The 19,520-nt window shown below is 31.4% G+C and overlaps 3 protein-coding genes across 3 annotated transcripts in view; 2 read left to right on the top strand and 1 right to left on the bottom strand.

Moving 5' to 3' along the window:
• The first annotated feature begins 2,115 nt into the window (after positions 1-2,115).
• LOC108567407 lies at positions 2,116-3,251 on the top strand. The gene is made up of 3 exons (XM_017927839.1): positions 2,116-2,262; positions 2,338-2,520; positions 2,577-3,251. Exons 1-3 carry the CDS (start codon positions 2,214-2,216, stop codon positions 2,795-2,797), a joined length of 453 nt encoding a protein of 150 aa, XP_017783328.1. The 5' UTR covers positions 2,116-2,213; the 3' UTR covers positions 2,798-3,251.
• Positions 3,252-5,026: 1,775 nt separating this feature from the next.
• Positions 5,027-19,520, bottom strand: part of LOC108567478 (probable G-protein coupled receptor CG31760) — a 45,708-nt gene continuing 31,214 nt past the window's right edge. Inside the window, exons 5-16 of the mRNA XM_017927972.1 lie at positions 12,885-13,086; positions 9,125-9,289; positions 8,926-9,064; positions 8,747-8,867; positions 8,572-8,695; positions 8,359-8,512; positions 8,160-8,269; positions 6,321-6,535; positions 6,121-6,259; positions 5,950-6,055; positions 5,748-5,891; positions 5,027-5,685 (exon numbers count right to left, since the gene is read on the bottom strand). Of these exons, the coding sequence (XP_017783461.1) occupies positions 5,506-5,685; positions 5,748-5,891; positions 5,950-6,055; positions 6,121-6,259; positions 6,321-6,535; positions 8,160-8,269; positions 8,359-8,512; positions 8,572-8,695; positions 8,747-8,867; positions 8,926-9,064; positions 9,125-9,289; positions 12,885-13,086 (1,799 nt within the window). The 3' untranslated portion in view covers positions 5,027-5,505. The remainder of the gene's footprint in view (positions 5,686-5,747; positions 5,892-5,949; positions 6,056-6,120; positions 6,260-6,320; positions 6,536-8,159; positions 8,270-8,358; positions 8,513-8,571; positions 8,696-8,746; positions 8,868-8,925; positions 9,065-9,124; positions 9,290-12,884; positions 13,087-19,520) is intronic.
• LOC108567479 lies at positions 15,497-19,519 on the top strand. The gene is made up of 3 exons (XM_017927973.1): positions 15,497-15,623; positions 18,343-18,682; positions 18,743-19,519. The coding sequence occupies exons 2-3, from the start codon at positions 18,349-18,351 to the stop codon at positions 19,450-19,452; spliced, it is 1,044 nt and encodes a 347-aa protein (XP_017783462.1). The 5' UTR covers positions 15,497-15,623; positions 18,343-18,348; the 3' UTR covers positions 19,453-19,519.

Below are 19,520 nucleotides of genomic sequence, written 5' to 3'. Positions count from 1 at the left end.
TAAGTTAGTATTTATGAAGTAAGTGCTCTTCCTTGGATTCTCCCAAGTAAGACCATGTTCTTCGTTGGAGTCTCTTACTAAGACTAAATTATATAATACAAAAATGTGTTCATTTCAAAAAGGAACTGTGTGGGAGTTAAGGAAATCAGTTTTGAGCTTGTGGAAAATACAACCGTTTCTTTATCAAAGTTTTAAGATCCTACCCAAATATTTAGGGGCGGATGGAGGCTGTTAAGTAGTGATACAATAGACACAATAAATAATCACGTACAAGTATCCGTTTGTATATTTGATGGATACATGAAATATGATTTGTAATAAATAATAGGAAAGTGGTAGACCTAACAAATATACATATTAGTTATACAATAGATGACAACAAAATGGTCGGAAACGACAGTTTTATGCACTAGGTTTAGTGTTTAAGGCCCATAAAAAACTATTGGAAATAGTATTAAAGAATACAAATTTTGTTGTTAAATTTGATTGTCTGAGGTGTCGAAGGTGTAAGAGTACTGGTGCTTAGGGTGTACAACAACCTTAATGTGACCCTGTCTATAAATATTATTATTTTATTGCATTATTAATCAATGATGTAATTTTGGAACTGTATGAAAATGACATCATTTTGACTTAAGTCATAAACAGTAAAATTAATAATGACGTAAGTTATTTTTCACATACTATTAATATTCAAGAAATTTAAAACTTTTAAAGTATTTTTCATAATTGTATTAAAATTTAGTTAAATAAATCAATCGAATGGAAACTTCAAAACACGCCTTCACTCATTATTTTACTGTTAAAACGTCTTCTAGCAATGGTATTTTTTATCGTTTGAACTTTCTCTTCCGCCTATTTCATAATTTATACAAATCAGGTAGTAAACTGTTGAAGAAATCGTGATCGGCTGTAGATGTTATATTTCTGCGTGCGTTTATTCATTTGATGATATTCTCATAGATGATTTTCTTCTTTCAAATGTTTCCTCATATATATCTTGATTTTATATGATTGTGACTCCAAAAATCCTATTGATATTCATAGGTCTCTGGATCCGATTGATCTTGCACATCCCCTGCAATTTACATTTAAATTTGATTTATGGAACGTTGAATTGCCTTTGCTAAAATAGTTTCAGGAGATTTACATAAACAGCAATCAAATGTTTCAATTTCTTATACTGTACAATGAATTTTCATAATTTTAAATTTAAATACAGAGCAACATTTCATGGAATTGTATCACGAAAATCTGATACGAAAGGACGTTGGTTCGAGTCCCAAAAACCAATAAAATTTGTGGGGGCTGTTAAACCCGAAAGGGGTAGAAACAGGACCGAAAGTAATTTATATCAATAAATACATTGATATAAATCTCTTTAAATAATTATAAAAAAAATCATGGAATTTACATATAGGCATTTTTACTTACTAAACATAAAAAATCCCGGTGGCAATCAAAATCCGGACGTTCGAAATCCCGACAATCAAAATCCCGACATTCGAAATCCCGACGTTCGAAATCCCGACTGTATCGAAATCCCGACATTCGAACTCCCGACTATATCAAAATCCCGACAACCATAATCCCGACTATATTTTCTATAATTTCGATACAGTCGGGATTTCAATAGACGGGATTTCGGTTGTCGGGCTTTCGATATAGACCCAAAAAATCCATATAGATTCTTATGATATCACTTTTGTAATTTATTGCCTAAAATAATGAATAATTTTAAAATTATACAACAGATTTTAATTAATTGAAATTGTTTGTAAATTTGGTTGCATACATTGTATACTTATAAATTGTCTTATCATTAGTAATTATTATTTAATTAAATTTTTGTTAATTTGTACTTTCTGTTTGTTAATTACATTAATTGTAACAACAAACTATTTTTTAAGCATTATTGCATTTCTATTTTGAATAAATATACATTAATGTAATAGTAGAAATGTATTTGTTGTTATGAAATTATTTGTTAAAAAAATAATTTTTCAAAATAATTATTATATGATTTTATTGTAGAAATTACTAATACTTAAATCTTCATGTTTCCAATTAATTTCAAATGTCCCGCCGAAGTGGGTGTAGCCCAGCACTCCTCGTTAACTGGTCATCAATGGTCATTTTAGATATTTACCAACAAGCCAAAAAAAATTAGTTTTGTTTTTGTTTGAGTGATTTTCTCCACAAGAGATCTTAAAATGAAATATATATTAATTGCAATAGTTTCTACATTATTTGTAGCATCAAGTAAGTATTAAATAATAAACAATTGAATAAGTTAAGTACATGATAACTTAAGTATGCAATAACCAAAAATTATAGGTGATGCTATAAGGTGTTACCAGTGTGCCTCAAGTGAAGATGGCAAAGGCGAAGACAATTGTGGAGCCTACGTCAAGTTTGATGTGGATAGGAACATTGCTGTTGATTGTAACAGCGAGGAAAGTAAAATGCCAGGCACATTTTGCATGAAAGTCACACAACAAGGTCCAATTGGGTTCATATGTAAGTGGAATTAAGTTTGAACAATATTTGTTATTTGTAACAATTCAATTTTGTAGGGGATGGTAGATGGAGACAAGTGATTCGGAGATGTGCTTCAGTTGCTGACACTGGTGTAACAGGTGTATGCAATTGGGGTGTTTACGAGAATGGAGTTTACTGGGAGGAATGTTATTGTTCCAACGATGAGTGCAATTCAGCAGAATCAAAGACTGTTTCCATGACATTGCTGGCATCTGTTTTAATCCTAAGTTCTGTAGTTATGAGGATTATTTTATAGAATCAACAAAAGACTACTTTTATAGAAATTATTTTTCATGAACTCCATTGATTGTGATAAATATTCCGTCCAAAATATTTTAATTATACAAATTATAACGTTTTTGTAGATCTGCATGTATAAAAAGTATTTTAAATGTTTAATATAACTAATTTTTATATATTTTTTTGTATTGTTTTGCTTACATCAGGGATGAGCAACCTTTATACAACAAATTTAAAAGTTTCCTGAAACTGTTTCATAATATGAACACTAAAGATGATAAACATTAATTATTGTAATTTAATGGCCTTTTTTTGGTATTTAACAAGTCAAAAAGTAAAGATTTGACGGGCTGCACGAAAAACGTATGCAGGCCGCAGCTTTCTCATCCCTGGTCTACATTGATTAGGAACTGTACAATTAAAACAGAAATCACATGTAATAAATATATTTTTTTTGCCACATTTTAAAATATATATATTTTTAAACATAATTTACATTAACATACTTTTTTTTTTGTAATATTATGGAACACATTTATTTACATCCATAGATAATAAGTGTATGATATCGCAGGGCATTCCACTTTGCAGAAATTATTAATTTCATCCACAAAATCAACGTTAATGGGAATTCCCGAAAAAAAAAAGAAACGGTAAGTTCTGGATAAAACTAAATCATTTCGTGAACCAAAAAAAGAAACAAAAATAAGTCTAAACAGCAAAAATTCTTACATTTTAATATAAAGATTGAACTGTGCTTCGTAACGAAAGGTTAACTCATCCTATGATTTTATATATTACGTATTAGTAATAACTGATACTTCGTTGTTAAATCTGTCGTTTTTTATTAATAATATGTCTTTTTTTCTTCTTGAAAGTAAAACTTGAATATTTGTAAAGATCTGCGTAGAGTTAACAGTTCGTTATGAAAATCGGTTCAATCTTATGAATGCATTATTATAAAAATGTGATCTTGTGAAGCATTAGAACTAAACCACATTTTACAATGCAATCTAATACACGCATTTGTTTTCTCTACAACCTATCTCGTATACAACAATCAGATATACTTTTAACAATGAAACATTTATTATAGTAATATATATATTTGTATGATACTATTCATCATCACGCGTAACGATAATATCTTTGGTTCAGATTTAGTATCGCCTATATCTATGCATCTTATCTAATTGTTATTCTATACACATTTAGTCATTAGATATGGAAACTAATCGATACCAAAACACAAACGAAACAAAAAAATTTAAGAAATTTTGCACGGATCGAGTCGAATTTAATGAGCTGCGTTGTGATGCACGATTTCAGACCCATTTCTATTGGTTTATACAAATATTGTCGACCACCGACTAACTCCCACTCTTACAATAGTAGTAATAGTAATTACATAACAATAGGTTTACACCTGTTTGAAAGACCAAGTCCAAGATGCGAGTACGTATGTACAAATCAAATGGATTCAATTATGTAATTTGATTATGGAATGTGTAGTTCATTCATCAAATCAGAGTTAATTTATAGTAGTATTATCTTAATGTTATGAATTAATATTATTGTTTATTTATTTAGAAGAATGTAGATTGCGCCACCTGAGACGATTCTTCGAGTTTTACTTTAGAATTCCACTTTGTTTGGAAGCAAATCAGGTTGCAATTTGTTCCATTTAAACAGTAAAAACTAACATCGCAACACCATTTAAAAATATATTCATCAAATCTTTTATACAGAGTTTACGATAATTGTTATTATTTTTCAGGAATTTTATACAGGTCGATTCAAAATACAGTGGAACATCGCTTAACGAGCACCTCGCATAACGAATTGTAAGAAAAATGACTCGCTTAACGAGCGACGTTTCGCATAACGAGTGACGATGAGAAGAGAAGACCCGGATTGCGCGATTGCTACATCATTTTTAAAACTTGTGTACACATATTATGTGTATTTTTCAATATGTTTCACTATACAAGTAAAAATCCAGAAATTTTGGAACGAATTAAAATCGTTAAGCGTGGTTCCACTATATATATAATTTTGCGAATAACGAGAAAAATGATTTGTGCAACAGTTTTAGATGTGAATCCATTAAATCTCTTAATTTAAGTCTTTATAAAAATATGATTATTGTTAGAATTAAATAATTTAGAGTCAATTTATTGTAAACTCTGTATAAGATATAATAACTATTTCATATATATACACATATAAAAGCATTACCTATTCTATTAAGTTTTCCTATATCAAAAATCAGTCATTATATGTTATATTTACATATAATTTATTTTAATGCTCACACCAATCTTCACTACTGAACCTGAATGAGTTGTCCTTTCCTCATGAAACAACGAAATATGACTAGGATCATTCGAAAATAAATATTGTCAGGTCGATTATATTATTTTTTTTGTACACACAACTAAACATACAACTATTATTATAAACTCGGTATTTTCACGTTTTCTCAATCAACATTGAGAAAATGCGATTTTTTTTTGAAATACCTGAGTTGAGACTACTGGTTTTAAAGCGTGCTTTGGATTCCCATTTGACTATTCTGGCTATCATTTCTGGAATGGCTTGCGAATGAGACAACTATACATTACAATACACATGACTTAAAATCTGACATATAGGTAAATCTAGATAGACATGCATTCGAAATAAATATCACAAAATGAAGGAAATGAGGAGGAAATTGGAAATTCACAACTCTTCGGTGACTTTCGAGAGCAGGCATCCCGGCTTCGCGGTCATCGGACTCTGCATTGGACCGGCCAGGCTGCTGAAGTAGCTTCCGGGTTTCGGTTTGATGTGCCGGTTGTTCATCTCCATGTGCACGATTTTCATGAATTCTATTTGCGCGGCAAGCTTCTGGATTTCTTCCTGAAAATAAAAATAAGATGTTTTTTTTAGTGGAGCCAAGATTTATGTTGCGGAAGGATAACCTTTAGCTCTTCGTTCTCTTGGTACAAGTCTGGTGGATCTTCCGGAACTAAACCGATGCCGTTGAGGGAGAACGAAGCAGTCACTCCTCTGGATCGAGCCCTGTTATCCCATTGATCGCCCTGACCTTTCAGCACTCTTATTACCTACGACGAAATGAGTGGAAAAGTATATAGACTTGATTGATTTAATGTATGAATTTACCTTAGGTCCGAAGACGAGAACTATGGTGACTGTGGTCGATAGCTGCGTTCTGACGAAGCCAAGTAGGTACTTGATGTCCGGACCTGCTTGAGGGAAAATGAGCAAGCTGAAATGAACGAGACACAATTAGCATTAACGAGTGAGATGTGCGAGCTGCGAATGGGCACTGACTGAAAAGCTACCATGGTGCAATTAACGAGTGCTATGTTGTAAATGGCGTAGCTTATGAGTCGGGCTTCGTTAAACAGGGACTCGGCGTTCCTAACGTTATAGCAAACTCGAATTCCCCAAGCCAAGAACAGCACTTCTCCTGCAAAATAAAACGAAAAGCTCATTATCAGCTGAAAACTTGTGCATAGGAATTCGTATACCTATCGCCAGACTGTGATCCCACCAATTGTACGAGCATTGTTTGAACTTTAAGCTCTCCTGGTCTTCAATTTCCTCGGCGACGGGAGTCGCGGATAACGTCCACGTGCTCAGATAGATCAGCATTACCAGCAAAATCGGAACCATCCACTGCAGAAGCTGCTTATCTGTTAGCTTCACTTTATGCGCGGATTTCACACGATAAGTTAGAGAAACTCTGAAATTAAAAAGTTTTCTCTTTATTCGGCTTAATTTAACACCACCAAAACTTTTTTAATATACAAAGCTTATAGACGCATCCCCCCAACTACACGCACGTCCATTCCATTTAGATTCACAGCAAAACATGTAGAAAAACAATGTAATTATGTAATCCAATATTTTCAATAAAAATATCATATCAATAAAGAAAGATCATAACATAATTTACTTTAAACGAATTATGTTGCAATTCAGCAACAGCTACAATATTGCAATTTAATCCTCGCGATTCGCCGAGTTTTACACTTTTTTTTTTGATGTTTCGTAAATGTTTTCATTATTGGCTCTGTTCGAGAATTACTTAATCAATTTCCACTCGATGAACGATTCCAATAACCTTTGCCGTATCAACGGTGTATTTTTAAATTAACTGCCGGTTCCTGAAACCAATAAATGTCACTGCTTCCGAACGTTCGCGTAATAGCACAATATAAATGCAATCTAAAATCTATTTGTACATTCTTTTGCAACTGAAGTTTCATTATTACTTTTTCTTACTTTTAATATTAAATTGTGATATACAAAATTATGCATACAGAAAATATGTAATTATAATCGTTACATAATTAATACATGGGTATCAACTATCAAAACTCGTAAACTGTAAATTGATGTTTTGTAGTTACGTTCATATTTATATCACTGGAAATAATTGATTTGAACTTTCGATCAATTTTATGTCTTTATTCGATCATCAATCTGTTGAATTGAGATACGAAAAGATACATTAATGTGTTAATAGTAGAATTATACGATTATTTTATGATGTTCAATGTTACAAAGATTGTATTAATTGGAAAAACGAATCTGTACAATGGAGAAAGAAATATTGTCGTTTTTAAAGTATTAAAGTAATAACTTCGGAGAATAATCCAGCTTTTACGGTTTGTCGGTTGGTTGGTCGGTTTAATAATGAATAAACTTTGATACTAACTTACTGAACGTTGTTCGCTATTAAGCATTATGGCTTCGGAACTGCAGGAGTTGAATAACGTGCTGTTTCGCCTGCAGGCTTATGAGATTGTTTGTAGTTCACTTCAGATATAATGATTTTGTTTGTTATTTAAAAACAAACAAAAATAAGAGGAAACACCACCATCAAACAGCAGCATATCATTTTTTTTTCATTCAAAATATGATACATTTTATTTTTCCTGTTCCAAAAATTATTAATTTGGATCACAATTAATTGAGCGCTAAAATTATTGATAATATAGATAATTATTTGTATATAGTTTCACCGGCGCATCCACAGAAATCTGTAAATATATTGTATTAATTTATTATTAAAAAAAAATGAATTAAAAATGTAATTAATTGTGTTAATGATCCAACAAATTTATTTGTAGCCTACTGCAAAGAGTATTTCATCAGTTCCTCGCTTTGACACAAGGTGACAGCTGTCATTTCGAGTTATATAAAAAAGTGTTACTCAACATTGCGACCCATGGGTTGAGAGACACTGAGTATATAAATTTCTGAAATTTTTGTTCGAGCTTGAATGGAATCAAAATTCGTAACACGTGTTGAGGGGTTTGCGTCGCGTGCGATTATATAAGTATGTGGACAGGGTACGGTACCTCCAAGTTTTCATTAATAATGCGGTGTACGTGATGCAGAATCCGAGGTGTCTGGACCATTTTGTTGCTATGCAGGAGTACGTATCCAAGACGGGAAAGATTGCAGCCATCTAAAAATATTCGACGATGATGTCTCTCGTCCCCTCGGTAAATTCATTTATAACCACCCCAACCCCCGCACACACACACACTCACTCACCTCTAAATACATGGTGGCGCAACCGAGAAGCGTGATCGAGAGGAAAATTGGACTGGCCACTTTGAAAACCTTCAACTTTCTGTGATTGAACATGTACATGATGAGGATCACCGTGCAGAAAGCGCAAGTAACGCTGAACACCAGAAGAGTTATTCTGGAATTGATGGATATGGATGGGTTAAGTTGATTTGTAATCATTTGTTTCGAAAATACCTGAAGGGCCAATGGTAAGTGGCTAAACACGGCTGAGGTCCATGGCAGAAGCTGCAACCCGGAGCGCACTTCAAGCACGTGAAGATGTTCTCCAAAGCCTTGCTGTTGTTCTGAGCCCAAGCAACTGGAATACAAATAATTAATAAAATATTTTGATCAACTTAAATTAATTTACCTTCAACAAGAGTTCCATTAAATATTCCGCCGTGATGCGGGGAATAGTATCCGTTCCTGCACTGACACTGATACGAGCCTCTGCTCCAGCTGATCTGCGACAATTGAGGACGATAGTAACACTAGAAACATAAAATAACCATAACAACGCCATAATCCAAACTAAATCCACATCTTTACCTTTGAAGTAACATTGTCGCATTTATGGGAACCGTGGAAGACCACGATTTGCGATAGGGATGGAGAATCGGCCTTGGGTTCGCACTGGTTGATCTGCAACGTTGATACGTCGATGTCTAAGCTCAGGAAGCCCTTGAGGCTTCGGAGGGGGATAATTAGTAAAATTGCTGCTGCTTTTGATGTGTGATAGGTATATTACCCGTGTCTGCCTTGCGATGGAACTGGAACGCTGTAGGAAATGAGCCATTTTGAGGCCCCGCAGGAATAGTAAGGATACGTCCACCAGCCTCTGTAAGATAGATTCGCCGGGCTTTCCATAAATTTTGGTGAACGCAAACCCGGACTCGAATCCGCATCTTCATACCTGTCACAGTTACAATCATACATTCAATTTACAATTCTAAAAGATTTGTTCAATTTACACATCTTGAAACAACTAAAAGTGTATTTGTTCAAAAATATTGTCTAAATTTCTTTCCTACGAATTGTAAAAACAGATTATCTTATCTGTACTAACCTCCCATAACTACACTGACTTATCCTAGCATATTACCAAGCAGAGTTTCTCAATGAATCGTCAAAATGACAGATGACACCTTGTCTTAAAACGTCAAAAAATTTATATTTTATATAATTGGGTCGCAGTACAATTACAAAACAAAAATGTTCTAACCTTAGTGAACCTTAATTTAAATTATGAAAAATAATCGAAATGAATATTTAAAGATTTTAAAAATATTGTCTAATAAAAATATTCACATAAAATAAAATTTGAATTACAAATTAGTCGATTATATAATCTGTTCTAACCAAAATGACAGCTGTCCTCTTGCGTCAAAAAAATATGTAATAAATAATTGGGTCGCAGCTCAACTATGGAACACATATATTATGTCGTGTAGCAAAATAGTAGAGAAACGCTGATCTAAACTATCTTAACCTTACTATACTTAATCTGTATTGATGTACCATAGCCTATCTTAAAAAAATATTGTCTATTAATAAACCTTAAAATAACATATGAATTATAAAATAGTCATTTATTTAATCTGTTTTAACCTCTCATAACTATATTGACTTATCCTAACATATTCTAACTTCTCCAAACTTAATAGTAAGGATACGTCTACCAGCTTAACATATACTAATCTTAATTTAAATTATGTAAAAAATCATAATTACGTAGAGATAGTAACAAATGTAATAAAAAAAAAAGCAAAGTAACTGCATGATCAGGGCCGCTGCAAGAATATATTGCGCTCAGGGCAAACCATCTAATTTGCGCCCGCATCTCAAGAAATCATAGGGACCAAATATTTAATTCGCGCCCCCTTCCTTTCATGAAAGCAATACTATTACCTATTATACTATGCCTTATTGACGCGCTGTCAATAAGGTATAAGGCATTATGTATTTATTTGGAAATTCAAATCAAACGTACGATACACGATTCACATGTGAATAACACGCAAGATCAAATAGTTATTATGTAATAAAATATCTTGTTTAATGGAAAGCAAACTTGTTTTAGTGCGTACCCAATTTGAGCGATATTCATTTCGGCAAGGATGAAATGGGGATTCAGAAGTTTGTTTAGATTTAATTTAATGGAAGGTATTAACCATTTTCCTGAAAGGGTCTATAGCCATCATTTATTCGATTACGTAACATATGCACATAAACCAATTAATACTACTAAAATATTTATATAAGCAACCCCACATATATTTAGTTATTATTTATATAATAAATGTTACTTTACTAATTGGATAAACTAGCGTATCTAAATTTTTAAAATTTCCATATTTATTAAAATTATTTACTTTAAGGCAATAAATTACAATATGCAAATTAATAAAATACATTGAATTTATTAAGATTGTTTACTTTGAACAGTGTAGCCAATAAATTGTAATAACTGGAAGGAACTTTATAGTGCACATATATTTAGTTATTATTTATATAATAAATGTTACTTTACTAATTGGATAAACTAGCGTATCTAAATTTTTAAAATTTCAATATTTATTAAAACAATTTACTTTAAGGCAATAAATTACAATATGAAAATTAATAAAATTTGAATTTATTAAGTTTGTTTACTTTAAACAGTGCAGCCAATAAATTGTAATAACTGGAAGGAACTTTAGAGTAAGTGGTTTTTTTTTTGCAGCGTAAGAGATACTGCTATTTTTCCCTGAGGTCATCGTGTTTCTTCTTTATATTAAAGAAAAAAAATAGGAGTGTAATCCCAAGCGGAAAGACTGGAGAATTTTTCCCGAACGTCCCGGTCTTGGCAAACAATTATGAATGCGATAACTGCAGACCCATGAATTATTCAAATCTCAACGAACTAACTAACTAGCTAACTCACTTCGTTTCTTAAATGAAAACATACTTCATGAAACGTTTAATTAATTTGAATTTTTACAAGTTTTCTTTTCTCAAACATTTCACATAAATATTTATTTTTAATAAGAATTTTATAAAATTATTTTTAATATGTTTCACATCGCAAAATGCAATAATATTACCTGCAAAAAGTTTTTTTTTGCATTCAATCAATAAAAAATTAAACAAAAATACAGTAAATATAGTGAAGTAAAAAGTTTAGAGCGTTGTCATTCTATAGTATAGAATCTATACTGTGACTTAAAGGCGATATAACACTTGAAAAAAAGTTCTTTGACAGTTTTGTGTTTAGTGAATCCAGTTATGTATTAGAGCGTTCCAAAATGGAGGTAAAAAGAGAAAATTCCATACATTCTTCAGTACCACTACGGAAAAACGGAGCTGGTGGCCAAAACATTGTGTTGTTTATGGACCTAATATAGTATAGAATGCAACAGCAAAGCGTTGGTCCCAATGCTTCCATTCTGGTAATATGGACGTCGAAGATGAGACACGCTCTGGTAGGCCAATCGTCGAAAATATATCATGGAATAAAATCATGGAAATCGTCGAATCAGACCGGAACGCGAGCACTTATTCCATTGCCCAGGAACTGAAGATTAGCCAGAAAACCTTTTGGAACCATTTGCATAAGGCTGGTCTCAAGAAGAAGCTCAAAGTATGGGACAAAACGCTCAGAACTTTTTACTTCGCCCATATAATTTATTTAGTTTATAAGTTTTCAATTGAATGTTGAGGGTTTTCTGAGAACGTTTCAATTAATTAATCCAAATAATATGTTGCTTAACTTTCGTATAAAGTATAATAAACTGAGCGCCATATATAGTTCAAACTTTTAATTTTGGAAATTAAAAAAAAATGATTGCAATTATTCAAATACGAATTCTCACAGTTAATAAATCACTAAATCAAGTCGATTTAAATTGATGGAGGCTTCACTTTATAAAAATATGGATTTTAAAAATTCCTTGCGACTTGATTTTCCGAAGATATTTTGTGAGAAAAGGTCATTTTTTGTTATTGCGTTTTGCCTCTGTTATTCCATCAGCGGAACAGATTCGAAACGGATTGTTATTGGAAAAATATTCAGCTATGCATGTAGATGACGTATATGAAAATGGAGGAAAATGTCAGAGGGTATGTACGCTGTAAATGTATGTGGGAGTACGTATTCGTCGGAAAATTCAAATGGAAATGCGAATTGTTTTCATATTTGTTTGCTTTTTATTTCATTTTTTCTACGAATATCAATTGATAAATGGTAGTAAAACTGTTTACATCACTTCGTTATAAGCATTTTTTTAATTGTTGTTCAAAAAAAATAAATATTTTGATTCAATTTCCTTTTGATGTTAAAACAAAAATATTCCTATTTATTCTATTTGGATCTTATATATTGTCTACATATATGTTTACAGAATTGATATCAAATATGACTTATTAATTTGCATAAAGGATGCGGGTAATTGAATTCACCGGAATATTGGGTGGATCAATACATAAAGGATGCATGCAAGGAATATTGGTTTGATATCTTGTACACGAACCAAGGGTATTCGGAGTACGGCCGTTGTCCTACTTCGGGAATGTTTTCAGTTAACTTCCTGGGACCGCCCATCTCCAATCCTTGCCTCTGCCACCAGGCGCAATTAGCTAATTGCCCGTTGGAGGCGTTTATTGCCAGAACTCTTGCGGACACGACACTCTGATCCGACACCAACAGGTTCCGGGATATGGCGTCCTGTAAACCTGCAACGTACAGATCTAATTATTATCACAAAACTCCTATATATCCTTCATTAATCCTCATTACATCATATCTCCTTCCTTTATACGATTATTTTAATGATTATTACCTAAAATTACTTCTGCAATTTCATATTATGATTACGTAAAATTAAAGATCTACAAAAGCGTTTCTCAACCTTTTTGTGCAACACATTTGTTTGTAGTTACACTACGATTACTACGACTCAATTGTGTGTGATATCGCCAAATCTTCGCTATTCTGTATTCTGACAGCTGTCATTTTGTAACCTATTAATAATCTAACCTATGGGGTTGCAGATTGAGAAACGTTGATCTACAACGTATAGCTATAATAATGAAAAACAACATATTTTTACAGAATTCCGACCTTATATCTTATTGTATTATGTTTACTTTTCATTGGATCTAAACAACTTCCCAGTTTTTAACGAAATGTAGCACATATTATTACTTAATCAATTAAATTTAAACAGTAAAATGTTAATAGTTTTTTTTTCACATTGATACATAAATTTATAACTATATTTGAAAATTCAGAAAGTTTCTCTCAATTAAATAAGACTACTAAGGTAGAGTGACCTTCAAAATATCTTAAAATATTGTAGTAAAATTAATATCTTCCAATAATTAATACATTCTCCGACAAAATCAAAACATAGCAATTTCTTGTAATTACAATGTCAAATCTTAAAAAAACGATCACTTTTTGTATATAGATTTAAACTAAATTGAAATAATAGATAAGATGAGAGAAGAAAAAAATAAAATGAAACGTTATTGTTTGATACAAAAATCGAAATTTATATTTCATTGTCGTTTTTTTAAATAATGAGTAATTGATTTGTGAGAAAATTTCAGAATCATTAAAGTCCTTGTTCAATGGTATCTAATCTAATTCAATGAAAAATAATAACACTCAAAAATAAATAAAATACTCATTTCGATATAAATATGCGTCATCTATTTTACAAATTGTAAATTTATCAAAATTTAATTTTAAAGAAATATTGTATTGAAAAAAATATGATAGTAAATTTCATGTAAAATAGTTTGTTTTTAATTAACACGATTATTGTAGTGATTTCATCGATGTTATTATTAAATTTGACTGGAATTTCATGTAATGAATTATTATTTTATGTATGGCTGTTAACATAAGTTCTGTCCGTTTCTTTACAAATTAAAAAATCCGCTCCAAAAGTAAAAACAATTGTTAAAGATTATATAAAATTAACTATTAATGTCTGTTTTTTTATTTTTTTTTTGCTGGGAAGAAGTTCTGAATAATAAAGGAGAATACATTGGAGTCGCTTATGTATTTTGTATTTGTTGTAATTTTCTATTGTTGTGTCCTCTTATGACCAAGTTATTCAATAACTTGTAATGAAGTTATTTCGCATAAATTGTACTACAAATTATCATCATGTCATCGCAAAATGTCATGTCACCTTATACCAAATATTGTTGGGATGTTTAAATTGAATACTTGATACTTTTTTATTTTCTTCCTTTTTATTAATAAGATGCAAGAATTTTATAGTGATGCCATTATTTTGACATTGACGTTCATTGAAGTTTGCAGTTTACTATTGTTCATGAGGTTTAGAAGTAATGTCATGACTTAGTATATTCTCGAAACTACATAGCCGCAATGCTGGGAAGCCCAGATCTATAGTAGCCCTGTTTAGGGCCCTCAAATGACAAAAAGTATCTGGGGCCCACGACTTTCTTAATGTGTCTCTCTGAGAATCAACATTCCACGCTCATCATAAATTATTTATAACTGTTGTTTAGGGTTATGATTTTCTGTATTTCAAATCAAAGGGGCCCTCGCATAAAAAAATGTCTGGTGCTATCTGAGTACCTCACTACAAAATCACAATCGATTTAGAATTTAATTGTAGATTTGAAGTTCTACCCATTCTAATCAAACATTACCTAACCTAACCTTTGATGTATTTATTCGATAATTCGTTGATATAGATTGTAGTTCGAAATACTAGATAATAAATCTATTGACATTGTAGTTTTCTTTTGTATTGTTATTTTGTGTTAATCTAATAGAACGAACCTAACCTAATAAAATATCTACTAACCTAACTTAACCTAAACCCCTTATGTCAAATATACAAGAAAATCAACGTGACTATGAAAGAAAACAAATGACGAAATTTGACATTATTACTATTAACACAATTGTTTGTTGTAGAATAATTTTGTAACAAAACAAAAGTACGTTTTTCCATGTGCAAAGTTAATAGTACTTTGATCGCAATCACCACCGAAATAATTTATCATCGACGGAGATTGCTGTATCATTATCTAATCGCAAATCATTATCTCAGATAACGGGACGCTATTCAAATCACTTTGCACAACTCACATCACAGGTGACCGAATCGACGGAGTTAGTTCGAAGGATTTTTTTTTCTCTCCCCACAGTTGGATAAATCAACTTAATTGTTTTGGTGACATGCCTCCTCATTGTGTGATTTAACATATTCTTTTCACTTCACGTAAGTTACGAAAAAAAAACAACACATATATTAATATAATAATATAATAATTCTGACAGTGACATTGACATGGCGAAAATAGTAAACAACTATTTTCGATAAAGAACTAGAGCATTTCTAATATCGATTTACAATATACTTGTTGATAATTATTAGGATTTTAGTTAAATATAATTATTTTTTTGTGTATTTCAAGTCAATAATAAGTATTTAATATTAACAAAATACAAATTTACAGTAATATTATTAATATTAACAAATTCGTTATACGCACGTAGTTTTAATTAAATATTAACAATGTTTTCATTTCATAATTAAATTTATTTTGTAAATTGCAAACAACACCGAATTATTAATGTAATGTAATCAACAGATAAATCATTCAGCAAATAATAAATTTAAAAAAAAATAGCAGATAGGAGATGTCACATTAAAGTATTGCGATTTGAGACAATCAATTCGGATTTAGCGATAATTCGTTGAAGTGTGTTCACTTTAAGATGATGCATGCCTCTTGAGATTAATACTTTATAACTATGTTTACATAACATCTTGTTCGCTTTGTCTTATTTATGTGATCTTTCAATACAAAATATTTTTTTTTAAGTAATCAAAATTATATGTAAATCGTATTATTGGATTATAGGCTTATTGCTGATACAAAATATGCTTGTCATAGTACATAGAAACAATATATTTTCATTTAAATATAAATTTAGTTTAAGATAAACACATATATTTCAAATGAATCAATATTAGTTTTGTTTTAGTGAAAATTAGTTATTTCTATAAAATCTATATGATTTAGATCTTAGATTTATTCATTTTACACAAGTTTCATATTATATACTGTAACTACAATGAACAAATAAGTAAAACACTAGTACCACCAATGGGTCAAAATGACCCATTTTTTAAATATTAAAAAAATTAAACAAATTATTATTTAATGAATTTAAAATCATTTAAATCTGTCAAGACAATTTTTTTGTTGAGCACATAGTACAAATTGGTTTTTTGCAGATGACACAGAACGTTGTTGTTTACTTCTCGCCTTTGCGTGTACCAAAATAAAAAGGTTTCTTTTGAATGTAGGTGTCTTTTTCATTTCACCTGCATGATATTTTAATCAGAATTCTAAAATTTCGGAGAATCTTTTCAGTACATATTCCATCATGCAAATATGGTTCAAACAATGCACGTTAGGTCACTTTGACCCGGAATACGCTCTACAAATAAGTAGCTCTCGTCGCTATGCTAAAAATCTATCTATCTATCTGACCCATAGGGACACGTATGGGTTAAGATCGAAAATTCTAACGGAAATAACGTTAAAACAGTGGACTTTCTTGAGTGAAATGAATGTTTAATATTCGATGATGTATTTAAATATTGATTATTTTCAAGCACTCTCCGAAAAAGCTTAAACTAAAGTAGACAGATCTATAATAGAAAGATCTATTATTCAAAGTTTTTTTGTTTTGTATTCCAAAAAGAATATTATTTGAAATTTTACTTAATCTAAATGAGAACTAAAGTTTTAAATTCAGTAATAGACGCTAAATTGTATAATCAATTATAAATATGAAAAAGTAGTAAATGTGAAGAAAATTTAAAATATTTATAAAAGGAAATTCTGTATAATGAACAATTTTTATAATTATAATGCATTTAGTGAATATCTTCGAGGAGACTTGTAGCTTTATAAAAGTTGTACGTAATTTAATAGGCTTTGCTTTTTAAAAGCATTTTAATTAAACTGAATACAGCCCCAGTATTATACTAATAATGATTTAATAATTTCAATTAGGACGGAAAGACTGAGATCAATAGCATTTTTTATGTACGTAGAAGCATGTGTATTATTAATAAATTTCAATTAGAAAATTAATTGAAAATGTATGCAATATCATCAAATTTGCAAAATAAAAGTGTCATAGAAGAAGCGTTACTATTTATTTTTGCTGTTACTTTATTTTTGTTGAAATTATGACAGATTTTATGTGATAGTCTACACTATAAACTATACACACTTATTTCAATATTGCTGATTATACTTGAAAGCTTTAGATAAACTTGATATAAAATAAAATACAATGTTTTTGCATTTCAGTACAATTATAAATTTTATTTCATTTCAATAAATTCAAAACGTGTTTAACAAAACTGTTTTGCCTGAATGCAATAAATTATTATTTTCTAATTAATTTAAATAAGAGAATTAGTTGAAAATGTTTCATAAAATTGGCATAATAAAAGTGTCATAAAAGAAACTATTTACTTTTGCTGTTATTTTATTTTTATTGAAGTTATGACAGATTTTATGAGACAATTTTATACTGTAACACTATACAAATTTATTTCAAAATTGCTGTTGAAAGCTTTATAAAAACTTGAAATAAAATATATTGTTAATGGAAATGAAAAATAACAAAAAATATGCATTTCCCTACAATTATAAATTTTATCCATTTCAATAAATTGAAACGTGTTTAACAAAACGTTGTGTCTGAATGCAACTGAAATCTATAAAATATATGAAATAATAATAGCTAAAATTTATAGCGCACATAAAAAAATATTACATTTTAAATATTTTCAATTTATTTGAAGCAAGTTTAAACACAACGTGAATTCAACCGAAATATACTTTATAGTTTATAAATGATTTAAGTTTTAGAAAAGTATTTTAATCTTATTATTCTATTGTTTTTTTCAGTGAATTATGCAAGCATTACAGCTACCGCACAAATTATTAGACATCCTGAGGTGTTCCTTGTGTCAGTCATATTTATCCTGCGGCCCGACGAAAATACTTCCCGGAGGTTACAGCGCTTGCGGCCGATGCGTTCAGCCGGACGTGTTCCGATCCATACCTTACGACAACATCGCCTGCTACTTCATATACCCATGCAACTACGAGAAGAGAAATTGCCCGGAAGCATACGTGTGGAACGAGGTAGCAATTCACGAGAAGGAATGCTCGTACAGACCGGGATGCTTCTTCTGCTGCCGCCATCCGTGCAATTACGGCAAAAGACCCATCAGATACGTTGGAGGTAAAAACAATAATCCAAACAGTTTTCTTAATAGTTAACTGTAATTATTATGGTTTTTAGATGAAGCCAAGGTGTGTGCGACTGAAGATATACTGGAAAACTATTTGACTTGTATAATTTGCAATGGCTACTTGATCACCGTTCCCATTTTCATAACGGTTAAGGGTGCGAGCGTGTGTCATAGATGCGGACCCATCATCAACGATTTCGAACTGAGGAGGAATTATCCTTTGGAAACTTTGCTGAGGATGTTCTACATCAAATGCTCGTTCCGGATCCGGGGATGCACGGTTTTCCTGCCGTTTGGTGCTGAGTTGGAGCAGCACGAGCAGATTTGCGAGCATCAGCACATCGTTAGGAAGCCTTCAAATAGGCCTAAGCTGCAGCAAAATCCGACGGATCCGCCTAAGAAGCAAAAGGGATTGGTGCCTACGCATAGAGGACAGATTTGGGCAACGGTGACTTCAAACACCCTCTACGCTCCGGATCCAACTCTTCAGAAGCAGTTCCTCAACGACCTGAAGGGTCGCAAGATCGAGAGCAATGCTATAGGAAATGATAGCTCTTCTGTAATTAGCAATTACTCCGACGAAACCGTCGAAGATGATCGTTCGGTGCATTCGATACCGACCAGAGAAGTTCAAAGAACCGATTCTCATCGGATCAGGAACCAAGTGGAACGGACCCTCTCCAACAGGGTAGCTCCCAATCAATTGGTCGGATACAAGAACGTCCTCGAGGAGTTATTGGTCAAACAGAAACGCTACTAACGTACTACCAAATATGCTTATGTAACACGCCAAGTTGTAATAATAATAAAGGACACTTATTTATTTAC

Source organism: Nicrophorus vespilloides, unplaced genomic scaffold (assembly GCF_001412225.1).
Source record: "Nicrophorus vespilloides isolate i.1.1-1 unplaced genomic scaffold, Nicve_v1.0, whole genome shotgun sequence".
NCBI classification, from domain to species: domain Eukaryota; kingdom Metazoa; phylum Arthropoda; class Insecta; order Coleoptera; family Silphidae; genus Nicrophorus; species Nicrophorus vespilloides.
Note: the sequence above shows the minus strand (reverse complement) of the source record. Positions and strands in the feature narration are given on the sequence as shown.

Coding starts and splice junctions, on each gene's coding strand:
- LOC108567407 (XM_017927839.1), top strand. CDS start 2,214: ATGAAATATATATTAATTGCAATAGTTTCTACATTATTTGTAGCATCA. Junction 2,263..2,337: donor TACATTATTTGTAGCATCAA/GTAAGTATTAAA, acceptor CAAAAATTATAG/GTGATGCTATAAGGTGTTAC. Junction 2,521..2,576: donor AGGTCCAATTGGGTTCATAT/GTAAGTGGAATT, acceptor TCAATTTTGTAG/GGGATGGTAGATGGAGACAA.
- LOC108567479 (XM_017927973.1), top strand. CDS start 18,349: ATGCAAGCATTACAGCTACCGCACAAATTATTAGACATCCTGAGGTGT. Junction 18,683..18,742: donor ACCCATCAGATACGTTGGAG/GTAAAAACAATA, acceptor TATGGTTTTTAG/ATGAAGCCAAGGTGTGTGCG.